The sequence below is a fragment of the Sapajus apella genome, unplaced genomic scaffold (assembly GCF_009761245.1).
Source record: "Sapajus apella isolate SASKATOON/1434 unplaced genomic scaffold, GSC_monkey_1.0 scaffold6, whole genome shotgun sequence".
Lineage (NCBI taxonomy): Eukaryota > Metazoa > Chordata > Mammalia > Primates > Cebidae > Sapajus > Sapajus apella.
The window spans coordinates 42,424,651-42,442,217 of NW_022436946.1; the positions used below are offsets into that span (position 1 = coordinate 42,424,651).

Consider the following 17,567-nt stretch of genomic DNA (forward strand, 5'->3'; position numbering starts at 1 on the left):
CATTTCAGAGAAAATGTGTAGGACTAGAAAACTGATCTGATAGGGAGAGGCTGGCAGGTGTGGACTCGGGAAGGGCAGTCAGAGGCTAAAACAAGGATTTTGGACTAGGATAACAGAAAAAATTAAACCATTAACAGAAATAGGAAAGTTAAGTGGAAAGACTGGTTCTTGACATGGTGAATTTGAAGTACACCATCAAGGTTGATGGCCGTTGCCTTGCGATCTTGCTGCTGGAGGAAGCAACTAATTTCTACTATTAGCCAGATTTCCTTACTCACGGCCTTTCTGAGATCCGAGTAAATTTCTTTTCCTGGTCAAACTGTGCGATTTAAAATGTCATGTTTCTTCCAAATTCCAAGAGAGCAGCATAGCAAGAAAAACAGGTTGCAAAGAAATAACAAGACCTCTGAGCAGAGGGAGATTTGTTATATAGATAATACAAGTGGTATCTCCTCACCTGTCTCTAATATATCTGGTATCTCCTTGCCTCTCTCCTTTTTAAAATTGGACGCCATAGCCTTCTACATCTGCTGTTGCTTCTCTTTCCTCAGTGAACCGAAGGAAGAAAATATGAGAAAATTAATTCCTTGGACATCCGCACCTGCCTCTAAAAGTCAATTTGTTTTCCCAGTTGAAAGAGATGGTAAAATCAGGTTCCCAAGCGAAGCAGTCCAGTTCTGAATGGTGTTAACTTCCTTGCACATGCCTTCTGTGCTCTCTTATTCCTAGAGAATGACCAAGATAGCAGAGAAAAGGCCTGCCCTCTTCCTTTATATTCTAGTATCTTTCCAGCTGTGTAACTGGAAAGCCCAGCAACACAAACCCTCCTTCTACCAAACCAATCTCAGTGGGCTGCTCTAACTTCAGGGCTAGCAGATGTAGTAGATTTCTGATTTGTCACCTTTCTTTCTGTTATTTCCATACACTGTACACTGCATTTTTTTGTAGAGACGGCCAGCCTGAACTGTATTTTAAATAACATTATAGGGCTGGGTGCGGAGGCGCATGCCTGTAATCCCAGCATTTTGGGAGGCGAGGAGTTCAAGACCAGCCTAGGAAACATAGCAAGATCCCATCACTGCTAAAAACTTTTTAAAGTAGCTAGGTATAATAGCATGTACCTGTATTCTCAGCTATTCAGGAGGCTGAGGCTAGAGAATCTCTTGAGCTCAGGAAGCCAGGGCTACAGTGAATCGTGATTGTGTCACTCCACTCTAGCCTGGGCAACAGATGGAGACCCTGTCAAACAAATGAATAATTCGCTATTATAATAAATGTCAGTCTTCTTAGGAACAAATGCTGAAGTATTTAGGGGTGAGCATCGTGATGTCTACAACTTACTCTCAAATAATAAATGGTCATGGAGAGAAAGAGAAAACAGAAGTGGTAAGGTGTTAGCAATTGGTGAATCTAAGTGGGGGGCAAATGAGTGTTCATTGTATTCTTTCGACTAAAAAGTTTGTGAGGAAGGTAGTTTTCCTTGAAAGTTTAAAAAAGAAAATCTTTTAAGATGACAGTTATTCTAAAATATAGCCTGTAACATTTGGGAAGAATAACCTGATAAGTAGAGATGATTAGTCTCTAGCAATTTCTGGACTCCCTACTGTGAAATATTAGTTTTCTGCTTTTAGAAAAAGGTGTCCCCATATCCAGCTTTCAAGTCCAGATAACAGTAGTTGGAAATTGGAAACAGTTCATTTATGTCATCCAATCCTTCTTTGTTACCTGACTTATAAAAAAAACGTTTGTTTCTTAAAGTAAAAGACCACATTGTACATCCATTACTTACCAACAGGGAATCTGTCTGCCTTTAGTCTACAGAGACTGATATATAAACCTTTGGAATTAATTCCTTTGTGCATCCTCTCAATCAGAGTGCTGGCTTTTTTTTTTTGCTTTTGTATGAAATATTGTTTTACAGTACTCACTATAGCTGTCTGAGGAGGCCTCCAGTGTCATGAGCACAGGCACACTATCTTGTCTGTTTTCACATTTTTAAAAGATAAAACAAGGTTCAAACCACACATTCCCTGTGAACTGCTAAAGATTGGGAAAAATTACTTTCTTTTCCCTTGACCTGGATTGACAAGAAGCACACCTACAGGAGGCAAAAAGATGAGTGAATCCCTTTTAAAGACCCCAGTAATGAAGCCCTCGGGGAATTGCTGTGTATGGTAGAATTTACAGTGGCTTCTGGGGATGAACAGTGTGGCAGGAAGAGGTTCAGGACTGCTGTCTGTTGAAATAGAGACTGCATGTATTTTATATCAGCCTATTTTGGGCCGCTGTGAGAAAGTTATTTTATAGTATCTTGCTCTGGCCGGCTGCGGTAACTCACGCCTATAATCCCAGAACTTTAGGAGGCCGAGGTGGGTGGATCACTTGAGGTCAAGAGTTCAAGACCGGCCGGGTGCAGTGGCTCAAGCCTGTAATCCCAGCACTTTGGGAGGCTGAGGCAGGTGGATCACGAGGTCAAGAGATCGAGACCATCCTGGTCAACATGGTGAAACCCCGTCTCTATTAAAAATACAAAAAATTAGCTGGGCATGGTGGTGCGTGCCTGTAATCCCAGCTACTCAGGAGGCTGAGGCAGGAGAATTGCCTGAACCCAGGAGGCGGAGGTTGCGGTGAGCCGAGATCGCGCCATTGCACTCCAGCCTGGGTAACATGAGTGAAACTCTCTCTCAAAAAAAAAAAAAAAAAAAAAAGAGTTCATGACCAGCCTAGCTAACATGGCAAAACTCCATCACTACTAAAAATACAAAATTTAGCCAGCCATGGTGGTGGGCACTTGTAATCCCAGCTACTAGGGAGGCTGAGGCAGGAGAATCGCTTGAACCCAGGAGACAGAGGTTGCAGTTAGCCGAAATCATGCCATTACACTCCAGCCTGGGCAACAGAGTGAGACTCCATATCAAAAAAAAAATAATAGTAATTATTATTACAGCTTGTTCTGCTAGAAATACACATGATAAGTGGCAGATGTTAGAACAAAAAGGGAAAAGTTACAGTACTCCATTCTCCTTGAGACTTAGGGACTTTACGTAGTTGTTCTCTTTTAGCCTTTGAAACCCTGATGCACATAGAAGCACAAATTGAAAAAGACTTTAGACATAGGCCAGACCAGTGATCCACAAACAAATCAAGAATCTGAGGGGTAGGCTATGGAAATCTGCATTTTTCACAAGCTACCCAGGTGATTCCAATACAGCCAGCCCAGCATTTGTGAAAGGCCAGCATTTGGGAACTTCTGGTTTGGTCTGGTGCTCTACAGATCAAGAAATAAAGGCCTATATGAAAATGTAAAAATTATTCAAGGTATTAACCAGCCAAGGACTAGAAACCATATTTTCTGGCTCCCAACATATCCATCTTCCCAGGTCACAATGCCTCTTGGAGTGTTCACAATTAAGATCTTAGACCTGCTGCTGTAATCAGTAGATAAGGCCTTTAAATTTTGAGGTATACATCTTGAAAATCTCTGTGGATATCTGTTAACTTCCATTCTAAGGTATTTTCCCTTACACGCACTGCTTTTAAGGTTGAAGCACTTAATTACACTAATTCTTCTCTATCTTAACCTTTTGTTGTTTAATTTTCATGAAATGAATGAATTTGTTTTCTACAGATGGAAGCTTAGATATCCTTCTTTAGTGTATTTATAAATAGAATGTGGGTGAGAAAATGAAAATATGCCATTGTTCAATATGGTTAAAAATTATGTGTAAGGCATCAGCTAAGGGCCCCACAATACCTACATACTAGCTCACAACCAAAACGTCCAGCTTTCCCAGAACTAGGAGTGAGTAAAATGCATTTTTCCTGTACATTTCCTAAATAAATAGTACATAACCAACACATACAAAGAAAAAGCTTCACCCATTTATTCATTCACTCAGACACTGATCTTGACTTGGGATACAGTGGTGAGCAAGAGAAAATTTCCCTGCTCTTGTGGTGCTTGGGAGATTGTAGGCAAAGCATAGCTAAGACAGTATTGTGTAGTCAGGTGCAGTGGCTCACACCTGTGATCCCAGCACTTTGGGAAGTCAAGGCAGGAGGATCACTTGCATCCATGAGTTTGAGACCAGTCTGAGCAACATAGTGAGACCCCGTCTCTATTGAAGATTAACCAGGTGCGGTGTTACATGCCTGTAGCCCCAGCTACTCAGGAAGCTGAGGCAGGAGGATTGCTTAAACCTGAGAGGTTGAGGCTGCCATGAACTGTGATTACAGCACTGCACTCAGCCTGGGTGACAGAGTAAGATCCTGTTTTATCAACCAATCAGTCAGTCAGTCAATCACACAATACTTTGTAACCCTCTAGAATATAAATTCCATGAGGGCAGATATTTTGATCTGTTTTGTTCATGCCTGTGTCTGTAGTGCCTAAACAGTACCTGGCTCATGAATGTTTGTTGAATGAGCAACCAAGAGGTGTAATAGAAGCTATAGCCCCTCCCAAATTAACTATTTTACAAAAAGAGTAAGAATAGTGTTTTTTTTTTTTTTTTTTTGAGATGGAGTTTCGCTCTTGTTACCCAGGCTGGAGTACAATGGCGCGATCTCGGCTCACCACAACCTCCGCCTCCCGGGTTCAGGCAATTCTCCTGCCCCAGCCTCCTGAGTCGCTGGGATTACAGGCACACGCCACCATGCCCAGCTAATTTTTTGTATTTTTAGTAGAGGCGGGGTTTCACCATGTTGACCAGGATGGTCTCGATCTCTTGAGCTCGTGATCCACCCGCCTCGGCCTCCCACAGTGCTGGGATTACAGGTTTGAGCCACCGCGCCCGGCCAAGAATAGTGTTTAATGAGAAATATTATTTATGTAGTAATCTAAATCATCATTTATTTATTTATTTATTTATTTATTTTTTTGAGACGGAGTCTCGCTCTTGTTACCCAGGCTGGAGTGCAATGGCGCAATCTCGGCTCCCCGCAACCTCTGTCTCCTGGGTTCAGGCAATTCTCCTGCCTCAGCCTCCTGAATAGCTGGGATTACAGGCACGTGCCACCATGCCCAGCTAATTTTTTGTATTTTTAGTAGAGACGGGGTTTCACCATGTTGACCAGGATGGTCTCGATCTCTTGACCTCGTGATCCACCCACCCCGGCCTCCCAAAGTGCTGGGATTACAGGCTTGAGCCACCGCGCCCGGCCTTTTATTTATTTATTTTTTGAGACAGGATCTCATTCTGTCACCCAGGCTGGAATGCAGTGGCGCAATCACAGCTCACTGCAGCCTTGACCTCCTGGACTCAATCAGTTCGCCCACCTCAGCCTCCTGAGTAGCTGGGACTACAGGTGTGCGCCATCATGCCTGGCTGGTTTTTGCTGTTGTGTTGTTGTTGTTATTTGTAGAGACAGGTTTCTCATCATGGTGCCCAAGCTGATCTCGAACTCTTGTGCTCAAGTGATCTGCCCAAAGTGCTGAGATTACAGGCATGAGCCACCATGCCTGGCCACTATATTTTTATAAGCTCTAAAGCTTTTTGTGCGAAAACGTCATATCAGAATGTCTATTGTCAGGTGTGTATTTGGCATATGTAGATATTGTACCCATATAACAGCTGGAAATTGTGTGTGTGTGTGTGTGTGTGTGTGTGTGTGTGTGTGTACACACATACATGTATTATATACCTATAAAAGTTTAAATATTTACCTAAAATAAATGATACTTTTATGTGCAAGCTAAAGTGATCAAGGGTAAAATGATTTCACAGAGCTTCGGGTGAGGTGTGTATCAAGGGTTGCATGTTCAGATTATAATGGCTGTGGTAATGGTGTTGTCATTTTATGTAGGCTTCTATTTGAGCAGATCTGGATTATATCCACAGAGTTTCTCTGCCATCATTCCCAATAATGTATTCCTATTGGGTGAAAGGGTAGTGGCCAAGCTAGGAAAACAAAGTAAAATGAGAGAGTTTGAGGTTTGAAAATAAGTTGTGGTTAAGCACAGGTACTTCAAAATACTAGAATTTTCTAAGGTGATTATTCTATAAACAAAATACGGGATGGTAAAAATTGTTTTATAGAAATTTGTGATAGGGCTATTCTAGATTTTCTTATCAGCAAAGAACATTATATTCACTCTCCTCTTTTTGTTTTTGTTTTTGTTTTTGTTTAGATGGAGTCTCACTCTGTCACCAGGCTGGAGTGCAGTGGTGCGATCTCAGCTTACTGCATCCTCCGCCTCCGGGGTTCAAGTGATTCTCCTGCCTCAGCCTCCGAAGTAGCTGGGACTACAGGCACACACCACCACTCCCAGCTAATTTTTGTATTTTTAGTAGAGACGGGGGTTCACCATGTTGGCCAGGATAGTCTCGATCTCTTGACCTCATGATCCGCATGCCTTGGCCTCCCAAAGTGCTGGCATTACAGGCGTGAGCCACCACGCCCGGCCATATTTGCTCTTCTTACATGAAGAAGCTGCTATTGAATCTTTTTGAGACAAACTGGGAGGTGGCTCAATGCATCCAAAAGGAAATTTCACCCCTAAGTCATTGTCAATCAGTTTCTCCATAGTTTGCCTTTCAGTCTTCAAGTACAAAAGTTCAGCTTTTTAACTTTCAACAAGCACTACTTTCAACACTCTTAAGCACTGCATGTTAATCACTAAACAATGAAAATATTGAGAGACCATGAAGAGGAGATAGTTAGAAGAGAGGCAACATTGACAGTGAGGAAATGACACATGTGCTCAGCGTTAAGTTGTTTTGACCGCAGGAACGATTCTCTGGGACTCCCAGTTTGTGCATCTGTGAGTGGAAGAAAACACACTTAAAAGTGTTTTATACAGTCTTTCAACAGCAGTCAACACAGGAGACTTCTGTGACCCAACATGCGAAAATTTCTCCCCATCAACAAGCAAGCAGTCAGTTCAGCAACCTGACACCAGCTGAATGTCTCTAACTTCTATTCTGATGCTTTTTTTTCTTTTGATCTCATACCAGTTAGTTTTTTTTTTTGTTTTTTTTTTTTTTTTTTTTTTTTTGAGATGAGGATCTCATTTTTTTGCCTAGGCTGGAGTGGAGTGATATTCACAGGCACAATCATAGCTCACTGCAGCCTCTAACTCCTGACCTTAAGCAATCTTCCTATCTCAGTAGCTGGGACAACAAGCATGCCTCATATTTTGGCACTATCCACCTGGAGATAGTGTCAGATCCCGCAGGTTGAGGGCTCCCAAGTAGCTGGGACAACAGGCATGCCCCATATTTTGACACTATCTACCTGGAGATAGCATCAAATCCCACAGGTTGAGGGCTCAAGACTGCAACCCCCTTGCCCCACTCCCACCTTCAGATGCCTGTCACAAGCTCCAAGTTGTTTACCTGTGCTTCTGATTGACTGGCTATAAACTGAGTATCCCTCAACCACTTGCTTTGGTTCAATTGATTTGCTAGAGCAGCTGTCAGAACTCAGAGAAGCACTTACTTTATTTTTCCTAGCTATGTGAATTTTGGAACAGAAACACTTAGCAGTTTATTTAAAGAATATTACAGCCGGGCGCGGTGGCTCAAGCCTGTAATCCCAGCACTTTGGGAGGCCAAGGCGGGTGGATCACAAGGTCAAGAGATCGAGACCATCCTGGTCAACATGGTGAAACCCCGTCTCTGCTAAAACTACAAAAAATTACCTGGGCGTGGTGGTGCGTGCCTGTAATCCCAGCTACTCAGGAGGCTGAGGCAGGAGAATTGCCTGAACCCAGGAGGCGGAGGTTGCGGTGAGCCGAGATGGCGCCATTGCACTCCAGCCTGGGTAACAAGAGCGAAACTCCGTCTCAAAAAAAAAAAAAAGAATATTACAAAGGATACAGATGAGAAGATACATAAATCAAGACATGTGGGAAGGGGCGTGGAGTTTCCATTTCCTCTCCAGTACATCACCATATAGAAAATTCTGTGTGTTCAGCTCCCCAGAAGGTCTCCAAATTCTATCTTTTTGGGTTTTTATGGAAGCTTCATTACATAGGTATGATTGATTAAGCCATTGGTCACTGGGGATCAACTTAACCTTCAACCCCTCTCCCCTCCCCAGAAATTTGGGGGTGGGCTGAAAGCCCTAGCCTTCTAATCCTGCCTTGGTCTTTGCCATGACCAGTCCCCATCCTGAAGTCAGGAGCTGCCAGCCATCAGTCAGCTCGTTAACATACAAAAAGGCATCACTTGGCGAGTTTCTGAAGATTTTAGGAGTTGTAGGTCAGAAAACTGGACTATGACCAAATACATATTTCAGAATATTCTAGTGTCATTTGAAAAGTGCTGCACCTGAGCAATCCATAGTAGTCAGCAAGAGACAAGGAAAAGGATGGATAATGGAAAAGGTAGAAAACTTGTGACCACAGGAGCAGCCTCAATGTCAGATGTCCGTTAACCTAAATGAATTCAAGAGTCAGCTGCAAGTTTGAGAACTGAAAGACTAAGCATGTTGTGAAAGTGCTGAAATTTTGATCACAGGCCATCTGTGGATTTTCATAAGATCAAGGCCAGCCCATATTTGGACAATATCAAAGTGAGCAGCTAAGTCATAAATGAGCTACACAGATGTGTTCAGGGCTTCCCTCCCAATTCCGCAGATGTTACTATGGTGGGAGAGGGATTTTCAGTGTAAATAAAACTATTTAGGGAAAAGATGCTCATAAACAGACAAATAAATATAAAATATCTAAGCAGAGAGACTAATAGTTTAGTTTTAAAATTTCTTGAAGAACTCACTCATATTCCTTTTGGTACAATGCATCTCAGTCCTAAGTTCAGACTCTTCTTAGTTCACTGAAAATCCTAGAACACTAAAAACTTTCAAGAGCAGACTGAAGACCTTATTCCTTTTCATAGTATATTGGTTGCAGAGGTCTTTTGTTTCACTGAAAATGTTTAATTACAATTTTAGAGTGGGTTGTGATGGTGCCAACAGCTATGTGTGAACAGTGTCTTATAAGTTTCTTACTATGAAAATAAGAAAAACAAGGGACAGGTGCAGTGGCTTATGCCTGCAATCCCAGCACTTTGGGAGGCTGAGATGGGTAGATTACATGAGGCCAGGAGTTTGAGACCAGCATGGCCAACATGGCAAAACCTTGTCTCTATTAAAAATACAAAAAGTAGCTGGGCGTGGAGGTGGGCACCTGTAGTCCCAGTTACTCAGGAGGCTGAGACAGGAGAATCACTTGAATCCGGGAGGCAGAGGCTTCAGTGGGCCGAGATCGCACCACTGGACTCCAGCCTGGGCGACGGAGTGAGACTCCGTCTCAAAAAAAAAAAAAAAATGCAGTCATCTTCAGATATATTTATAAAGGATTCTAAAGAAGCAAGAAGGGTCAGAACCAATTTCTTTTTTTTTTTTTTTTTTTGAGACAGGGTCTCGTTCTGTCACCCAGGTTGGAGTGCAGTGGTGCAGCTATGCCTCACTACAGCCTCAACCTCCCAGGCTCACGCAATCCTCCCACCTCAGCCTGCCAAGTAGCTAGGACTACAGGCACACACCACTACACCCAGGTAATTTTTTATTTTTTGTAGAGATGGAGTCTCACTATGTTGCCAGGACTGGTCTTGAACTCCTAAACTCAAGCGATCCTCTTGCCTCAGCCTCCCAAAGTGCTGGGATTATAAGTGTGAGCCACTGTGCCCAGCTCCAGGACCAGTATTCTAAACATTTCCTTTGAGTAATCTGCCTATGTTAATTACCTGTATCATGTAAATTTGGACTCAGGAACAAAATGGTCTCGGAGACCTAACCTGTTTGTAAGTTGGAGGGCTCTTGTTCTATGCAGAAGTGGCAGGAGAAATTTTATTCTGAAGTCTGCAAAACACAAACTGACTTGCCAGCAAAAACTAATCCTGGCTGTTATGTTAAGATTTTTTTTTTTTTTTTTTTTGAGACGGAGTTTCACTCATGTTACCCAGGCTGGAGTGCAATGGCGTGATCTCGGCTCACCGCAACCTCCGCCTCCTGGGTTCAGGCAATTCTCCTGCCTCAGCCTCCTGAGTAGCTGGGATTACAGGCACGCACCACCATGCCCAGCTAATTTTTTGTATTTTTAGTAGAGACGGGGTTTCATCATGTTGACCAGGATGGTCTCGATCTCTTGACCTAGTGATCTACCCTCCTCAGCCTCCCACAGTGCTGGGATTACAGGCTTGAGCCACCGCGCCCGGCCAAGATTTTTTTTTTTTTAGATGGAGCCTTGCTCTGTTGCTCATGCTGGAGTGTAGTGGCATCATCTGGGCCCACTACTGTCTCTACCCCCTGGGTTCAACGATTTTCCTGCCTCAGCCTCCTGAGTAGCTGGGATTACAGGTTCACACCACCACACCGGCTAATTTTTATATTTTTTAGTAGAAACAGGGTTTCGCCATGTTGGCCAGGCTGTCTCAAACTCCTGACCTCAGGTAATCTGTCTGCCTTGGCCTTCCAAAGTGCTGGGATTACAGGCATGAACCACTGCACCCGGCCAAATTTATACCATTACTAAGAGTGGAACAGCCTGACATTTTGTACCTTCTGAATTGATGGAGTAATATTTCCATATCACGTATTTTGCCAAAAATGTTTAACCTAAATCTTAGCAAGCTTTTCTAGACCTAACTTCCAGCTTACAAGCAAAACAGAAACAAGTTACATGATGCAATGAGGAAAGAAGGAAAAGGGATTTTATAAAATAGCTATCCTTGTCTTTGCAAAAAGTTAATGGTTTTTATGAAAAGAAGTTAATGGCTTTTATTTTCATTCCATGAAAAGTGGGGAGAGACTAGTCTAGGTTTAAAAGGCAAAAAAAGAAGAAATGATAGTAATAAATATAAGGTAACAAAAGAGACATACAAACCAGAATGCAATGTGTGAATCTTGATTAATTCTGGTTTGGGGGAAAAAGCTATAAAATATATTCTTGGAACAGTTGGAGAAATTTGAATATAGATTTGTGGTATATGACATGGCATTATTGTGAGTTCATTAATTTTGATCGTGACCATGGGGTGATGTATGAGATGCCCTGTGTGTATAAGATACTTGCTGAAGCATGCAACATGAAGTCGTGATGCCCACTCCTGCCAGGTACAGCTAGAGTGTATATGTGTGCTCATTGAACTGTTCATTTAACTTTTCTATTTGCTTGAAATGTACATGTATTATAAAGGGAAAGAGGGACAGAGAAGCTGAGTTCTTTCTATTCTTTGAGAAGCAAAAATTATAGAAGCACTAAACTTTTAGAGCAGTAACAAATCAATTTCCCCCTCTTCTTTTGCAGGCCCAAGAAAAAGGAAGACTGGACTATGGGAAGGTAGGCAGACTTTATAAGTACTGCACCTTTTACACATTTCAATTTGGTGTTTCGCTTTGTTTATTTATTTATTTTTTTTTTTTTTTGAGACGGAGTTTCACTCATGTTACTCAGACTGGAGTGCAATGGCGCGATCTCGGCTCCCCGCAACCTCCGCCTCCTGGGTTCAGGCAATTCTCCTGCCTCAGCCTCCTGAGTAGCTGGGATTACAGGCATGCACCACCATGCCCAGCTAATTTTTTGTATTTTTAGTAGAGACGGGGTTTCACCATGTTGACCAGGATGATCTCGATCTCTTGACCTCGTGATCCACCGGCCTCGGCCTCCCAAAGTGCTGGGATTACAGGCGTGAGCCACCGCGCCCGGCTGTTTATATTTTAAAGGTCAAAAGAGAATTATCACCTTGAGAGCTGAGGGACACTTTCTGTTAAGTATAGGCAATAGCAGGTGTAATAAGGTTCAGTTAACAAGAATTCTATTTATTATTGAGTATCTGTTTCATCCCAGACATTATATTAGATATTGAGAATACAGCGGTGAACTAGACGAAATCTTTCAGAATATTTGCAATTCTAGTGGGGGAAATTGATAATTAAATAAATAACATAATGTCAAGTGTCCGTAAGTATGATGAGGAAAAATAAACAGTAAAATCACTAGCCATTGTTGGAAAGATGCCTATGGCCTGTGGATGGAAGACAACCTTTAGGACCATCAGGTAATACCTAGAAAGCACCTTACATGGCAGACTTGTCTCCCAAAGGCAGTTCTCACATCACCTGTGGAACTTTCGGGAACACTTGTGCCTAGATACCACTGCATCAGACCTTCTTTCACCAAGATCAGAATCCCCTGATGGGGGGGCGGTACAGGGGCAAGCTGGAGTGGTTTGTCATCTGCACAGATAATTCTGACACACAGCCCTGGTTAAAAACTGTTGTGAGAGGTCAGATTTCAGTGCATCAGCACAGGTCTAGGAACACACTTGGGTCACGTTCTGCTTTCCCCTCAGGAACAAATGGAGCATTTAACAGGTGTATGGCAGGTGTACAGCTGCATGGCTAAAAGAACATGTCAACCATCTCATTTATGCAACGATCAGGAATATCCAGGGTGTGAGCACATCTGCACTCTAAAGACAGGGAAGAAGAAACACGACCCAGAAGGGCTATGCTTGCCGTGGGACAACCAAAATCCTCGAGGGCCTCTCCAGAGCTGACCTGGAACCTCGCACTCTCCTGGCAGCCTGGTGGGGCACACCCATGGCCCCCTGCCTTTATTCTCTTTTCCTTGCCAAAAATAAAGTCTTTCTATTTTTTTTTTTTTTTTTTTTTTTTTGAGGATGGGAGTTTAACTCACTTTACCCAGGCTGGAGTGCAATGGCGCGATCTCGGCCCACCGCAACCTCCACCTCCTGGGTTCAGGCAATTCTCCTGCCTCAGCCTCCTGAGTAGCTGGGATTACAGGCACGTGCCACCATGTCCACCTAATTTTTTGTATTTTTAGTAGAGACGGGGTTTCACCATGTTGACCAGGATGGTCTCCATCTCTTGACCTCGTGATCCACCTGCCTCGGCCTCCCAAAGTGCTGGGATTACAGGCTTGAGCCACTGCGCCCGGCCCTCTTTTTTTTTTTTTAACAATTAAAAAATAGATTTACTTTGAAGCACTGGGTTTTTTTGGTTTTTGTTTTTGTTTTCTTCTGAGACGGAGTGTCACTCTTGTTGCCCAGGCTGGAGTGCAATAGCGTGATCTTGGCTCACTGCAACCTCCACCCCCCGGGTTCAAGCAGTTCTCCTGCCTCAGCCTCCCAGAAGCGGTGATTATAGGTGCCTGCCACCATGTCCAGCTAATTTTTTGTATTTTTAGTAGAGATGGAGTTTCAGCATGTTGGCTCTGCCAGTCTCAAACTCCTGACCTCAGGTGATCCACCCGCCTCGGCCTCCCAAAGTGCTGGGATTACAGGCATCAGTCACCACGCCCAGCGTAAAGCCCTGGTTCTTCTACCCAGGAACATATGTCAGAATTACCTGTGGAGGTTTTAAAAATTCCCTAAGTTCAGGTCTCCCTCTTGGAGAAGGCTGCAAAGTGGGTCAGGACCCGAGTATTTCTAAAAAGCTTTTCAAGTAGCTCTGGTGTTTCCTTCTGCTTGAATCACAGACTCTAGGTTGACTGGGGTACTTTGGTTTTTGGGTTTTTGGGGCCACTTTTGGGGAGAGTGGGAAGCTTTTCTCACAGATTTACTAGGAGCAGCAAAGAACTTGGTCTCTGGCTTTTTTGGAGTCTGTCTCAAGTCTTTTGTCCCCAGTGAAGGATTTTTTTCCTTCACTGCCTCTTCTTTGATTTTTGGCTTTTTCCCTGAGCCTTTCCCTAGGGTCTCAGACTCTGCAGATTTTGGGGTGTCAGAGGCTGTCAAGTCTTTTCTCTTCCTCCCACAAGGAGTGTTAGACAGTCTCTCCTTTTATCTGCCTCACATACTTTTGCCTCCTTCAAGATAAACTAGATAATAGGAGCACCTCGAAACCGAGGGCTTCCATGTGTGTCACTCTGTCTTAGATGTGTACTTGAGCCTCATCATACACCCAAACGCAGGCTGTGGACTTACCCTGTTGGGTCTCCCCCAGGCATAAGAACCCAGTGCATCTTAAACTAAACTAAACTTCTTTTCTGACACCTCTGACCTTTCTGTTGCTGCTGTTTAATGACTTTATTTTTTACAGCAGTTTTAGGTTGACAGCAGGAGTGAGTGAAAAGTGTGGAGTTCCTGTAGCCCCTGACCCCACACACATGCCACCTCCCTCACTGTCAGCATCCCACACCAGAGACAATTAATGAGTCTGAGGCCAGGTGCGGTGGCTCATTCCTCTAATCCCAGCACATTTGGGAGGCTTAGGTGGGAGGATCACTTGAGCCAGGAGTTCAAAACCAACCTGGATAAAACAACGAAACCCCGTCTGTACACAACAATGTAAAAATTAACTGGGTGTGGTGTTGCATTCCTGTAGTTGTAGCTACCTGGGAGGCTGAGGTGGGAGGATTGCTTGAGCCTGGGAGCAGAGGTTTCAGTGAGTCAAGATCATGCCACTGCACTCCAGCCTGGGTGACAGAGTGAGACCCTGTCACCAGGAAAAAAAAAAAGAGTCTACATTGATGCATCATTATCACCCAGAGTCCGTAGATTTCATTAGGAAGGTTACAGTCCTTGGTGCTGGACCTCTGAGCCTTTTTTTAGCTCAGAGGTTAGCACTATCATCCCACCAGTCAACCCTGTGAGAAACTTACCACGTGAGAAGCTGCTCCTACACCCCACCCTGTGTTCCATGACCAAGTCATACCAGTTTTATAGCCTACGGTGTCTTGACTCCAGCTCCTCCTATTGGTCTCTTTTCCATTGCTCATGCTCATAGTCTCTTCATCTGAACCACTGAAAAACCTACTGCTCAGTCTCCCCTGCCTCTCTTTTGCCCCCACAGATCTGTGACCAGCCAGAGTGACTGTCTAAACCACCAATCTGACAGTTTCCCTCTCCAGCTTAAACCCCTTCATTGCTCCATGTTGTCTAACCGGCACATTCAGAGCTTGCTGGGTTGGCATATATAGGGTTGTGTGATCTCTCCCCTAAAGAGACCCTCCAGCTTCATCTCCCACGGTCCTGCAGCAGCACCAAGTTTCATAAAGCATACTGCTTCTGTTGTCTGCACCTTCACTCATGTGGTCCCCTCTGCTTTGAATGCCCTGCCCTCTTTATCTATCTCCCTCTGCTCATCCTATGAACCTTAATTTAGGATTATCTCCTATAGGAAGTCCTCTGTGGTTCCCTGAGCTGGATTAGGTGCTTTCCTCAGTTCCTCAATACACTATGCATTTCTCAGTCACTGCTCTTACTGTGTTATATTGTCATGATCCATTTATGATACAGATCCTAGACTGTGAGCTCTTAGAGGGCAGAGACAGTATCTTTCTTCTCTTTGTATATCTGGTACCCAACACAGGACTTGGCACTTAGTATGTGTTGAGTGAATGAGCAAGTAAGCGAGTGAACAGAGGCCGTGAGTAAGAAAACAGAAAACACGTGCAGTAAGTGGGGGAGAAGCAAGCTGCTGCTACAGGAAAAAATCAGGCATAGGGCATTGGGTCTCAAGGCAGAGAGGAAAGGAAAGAGTTTAACACAGTTTGCAGATATCAGCGGAGTTAAGAAGATTGCTTAGGAAGGTTGTAGTAAACTAGTTTGAAGATAAAGACTGGGATTTTTACTATGGTAGTGACAGAAAGCTGACATATGAATAAAAAAGGTAAGGAAAAAGTGACAGTTGAACATTGGTTGATGCTTATTTTGTTTTATAATTTTTTTTTTAGAGATGGGGTCTCACTCTGTCACCCAGGCTGGAGTATAGTGGCACAATCATAGCTTACTGCAGCCTCCCACTTATGGGCTCAAAGGATCCTCCTCCCTCAGACTCCTGAGTAACTGGGACTACAGACATGTGTCACCACACCCAGCTATTTTTTTCTTTCTTTTCTTTACCCAGACTGGTGATGCTTTTTTTATGACTCAAAGAATGCCTCTAGGCTGGGCGTGGTATCTCACGTCTGTAATCCCAGCACCTTGGGAGGCCGAGGAGGTGGATCACAAGGTCAGGAGTTCGAGACCAGCCTGGCCAAAATGTTGAAACCCCGTCTCTACTAAAAATACAAAAATTAGCTGGGCGTGGTGGCACATGCCTGTAATCCCAGCTACTCAGGAGGCTGAGGCAGGAGAATCGTTTGAACCTGGGAGGCTGAGGTTGCAGTGAGCTGAGATCGCGCCATTGCACTCCAGCCTGGATGACAGAGTGAGACTCTGTCTCAAAAAAAAAAAAAAAAAAAAAGAATGCCTCTAGGGTTTCTTATCACAGAAGCACTTGACAATGGAAGAGATTTCCGTTGAAAAATGGAAAAGAAAAAAATATGATGCACAGATAAGAGCACCCCTGGACCAAGCAATGGCTTGGCCACCAACTCACTGCAAAATCTGGTAACAGTCACTGTGTTAGTCTGTTCTTGCAGTACAATAAAGAAACACCTGACTGGGGCTAGGCACAGTGGCTCACGCCTGTAATCTCAGCACTTTGGGAGGCCAAGGTGGGCAGATTACCTGAAGTCAGGAGTTCGAGACCAGCCCGGTCAACATGGTAACACCCTGTCTCTACTAAAAGTACAAAAAAATTAGCCAGACATGATGGCACACGCCTGTAATCCCAGCTACTCGGAAGGCAGAGGCAGAAGAATTGCTTGAACCCCAGAGACATAGGTTGCAATGAGCCAAGATTATGCCATTGCACTCCAGCCAGGGCAACACAGCAAGACTCCATCTTAAAAAAAAAAAAAAAAAAAAAGAAATACCTGGCTGGGTATAGTGGCTCACACCTGTAATCCCAACAATTTGGGAAGCCGAGGCAGGAGCATTTGAGTTCAGGAGTTCAAGACTAGTGTGGGCAATATGACAAAATCCTGTCTGTACAAAAAAATACAAAAATTAGCTAGATACGGTGGTGCACACCAATAGTCCCATCTACTCAGGAGGCTGAAGTGGGAGGATTACTTGAGCCTGAAAGGCAGAGGTTGCAGTCAGCTGAAATTGTGTCACTACACTCCCTACTAAAAATATAAAAAAATTAGCTAGGCATGGTGGTGCATACCTGTGGTCCTAGCTACTCAGGAGGCTGAGGTGGGGGATCACCTGACCCCAAGAAGTAGAGGCTGCAGTGAGCTGTGATCACACCACTGTACTCCAGCCTGGGCAATGGGAGTGAGACCCTGCCTCAAAAAAAAAAAAATAGAAAAGAGGTTTAATTGGCTTATGGTTCTGCAGGCATATGAGAAGCATAGTGCTGACATTTGCTTCTGGTGAGGCTTCAGGAGCTTAGAATCATGACACGTGGCAAAGGTATTAGAAGTGCCACACACTTAAACAACCAGATCTCGCATGAACTCAACTGAGTGAGAACTCACTCGTCACCAAGGGCATGGCACTAAGCCATTCATGAGGCATCAAACCCCATGACCCAAACACCTGCCACCAGACCCACCTCCAGCAATGGAGGTCACATTTCAACATGAGATTTGAAGCAGACAAAACATCCAAACCAAATTGTTCACTTAATCTCTTTGGTCTTTCCTTAGTTTCCTCAGTACAAAATGAGCAATTTAGAGCAGTGCTCTTCTATTCCCTTAGGCTCATTCTAAATTTGGGAGGAGACATTCTTATCTTGAGGTCCATACTCACTCCTTCACCCAACCAACA

At 43.8% G+C, this 17,567-nt stretch overlaps 1 protein-coding gene across 7 annotated transcripts in view; it reads left to right on the plus strand.

Annotated features, from left to right (window-relative positions):
- Positions 1-17,567, plus strand: part of PDSS2 (decaprenyl diphosphate synthase subunit 2) — a 279,633-nt gene that overhangs the window by 230,391 nt on the left and 31,675 nt on the right. For 2 of the 7 annotated variants that reach the window (XM_032275119.1, XM_032275122.1), the window contains 2 exons: positions 11,252-11,284; positions 12,387-12,533. The exons of 1 other annotated variant lie outside the window; for it this stretch is intronic. In XM_032275119.1, coding sequence (XP_032131010.1) covers positions 11,252-11,284; positions 12,387-12,503 — 150 coding nt within the window. In that variant the 3' untranslated portion in view covers positions 12,504-12,533. Of the gene's footprint in view, positions 1-551; positions 967-11,251; positions 11,343-11,651; positions 12,534-17,567 lie in introns of those variants that run through there. 4 more of the 7 variants (XM_032275117.1, XM_032275121.1, XM_032275120.1 and 1 more) reach the window with 3 other exon arrangements.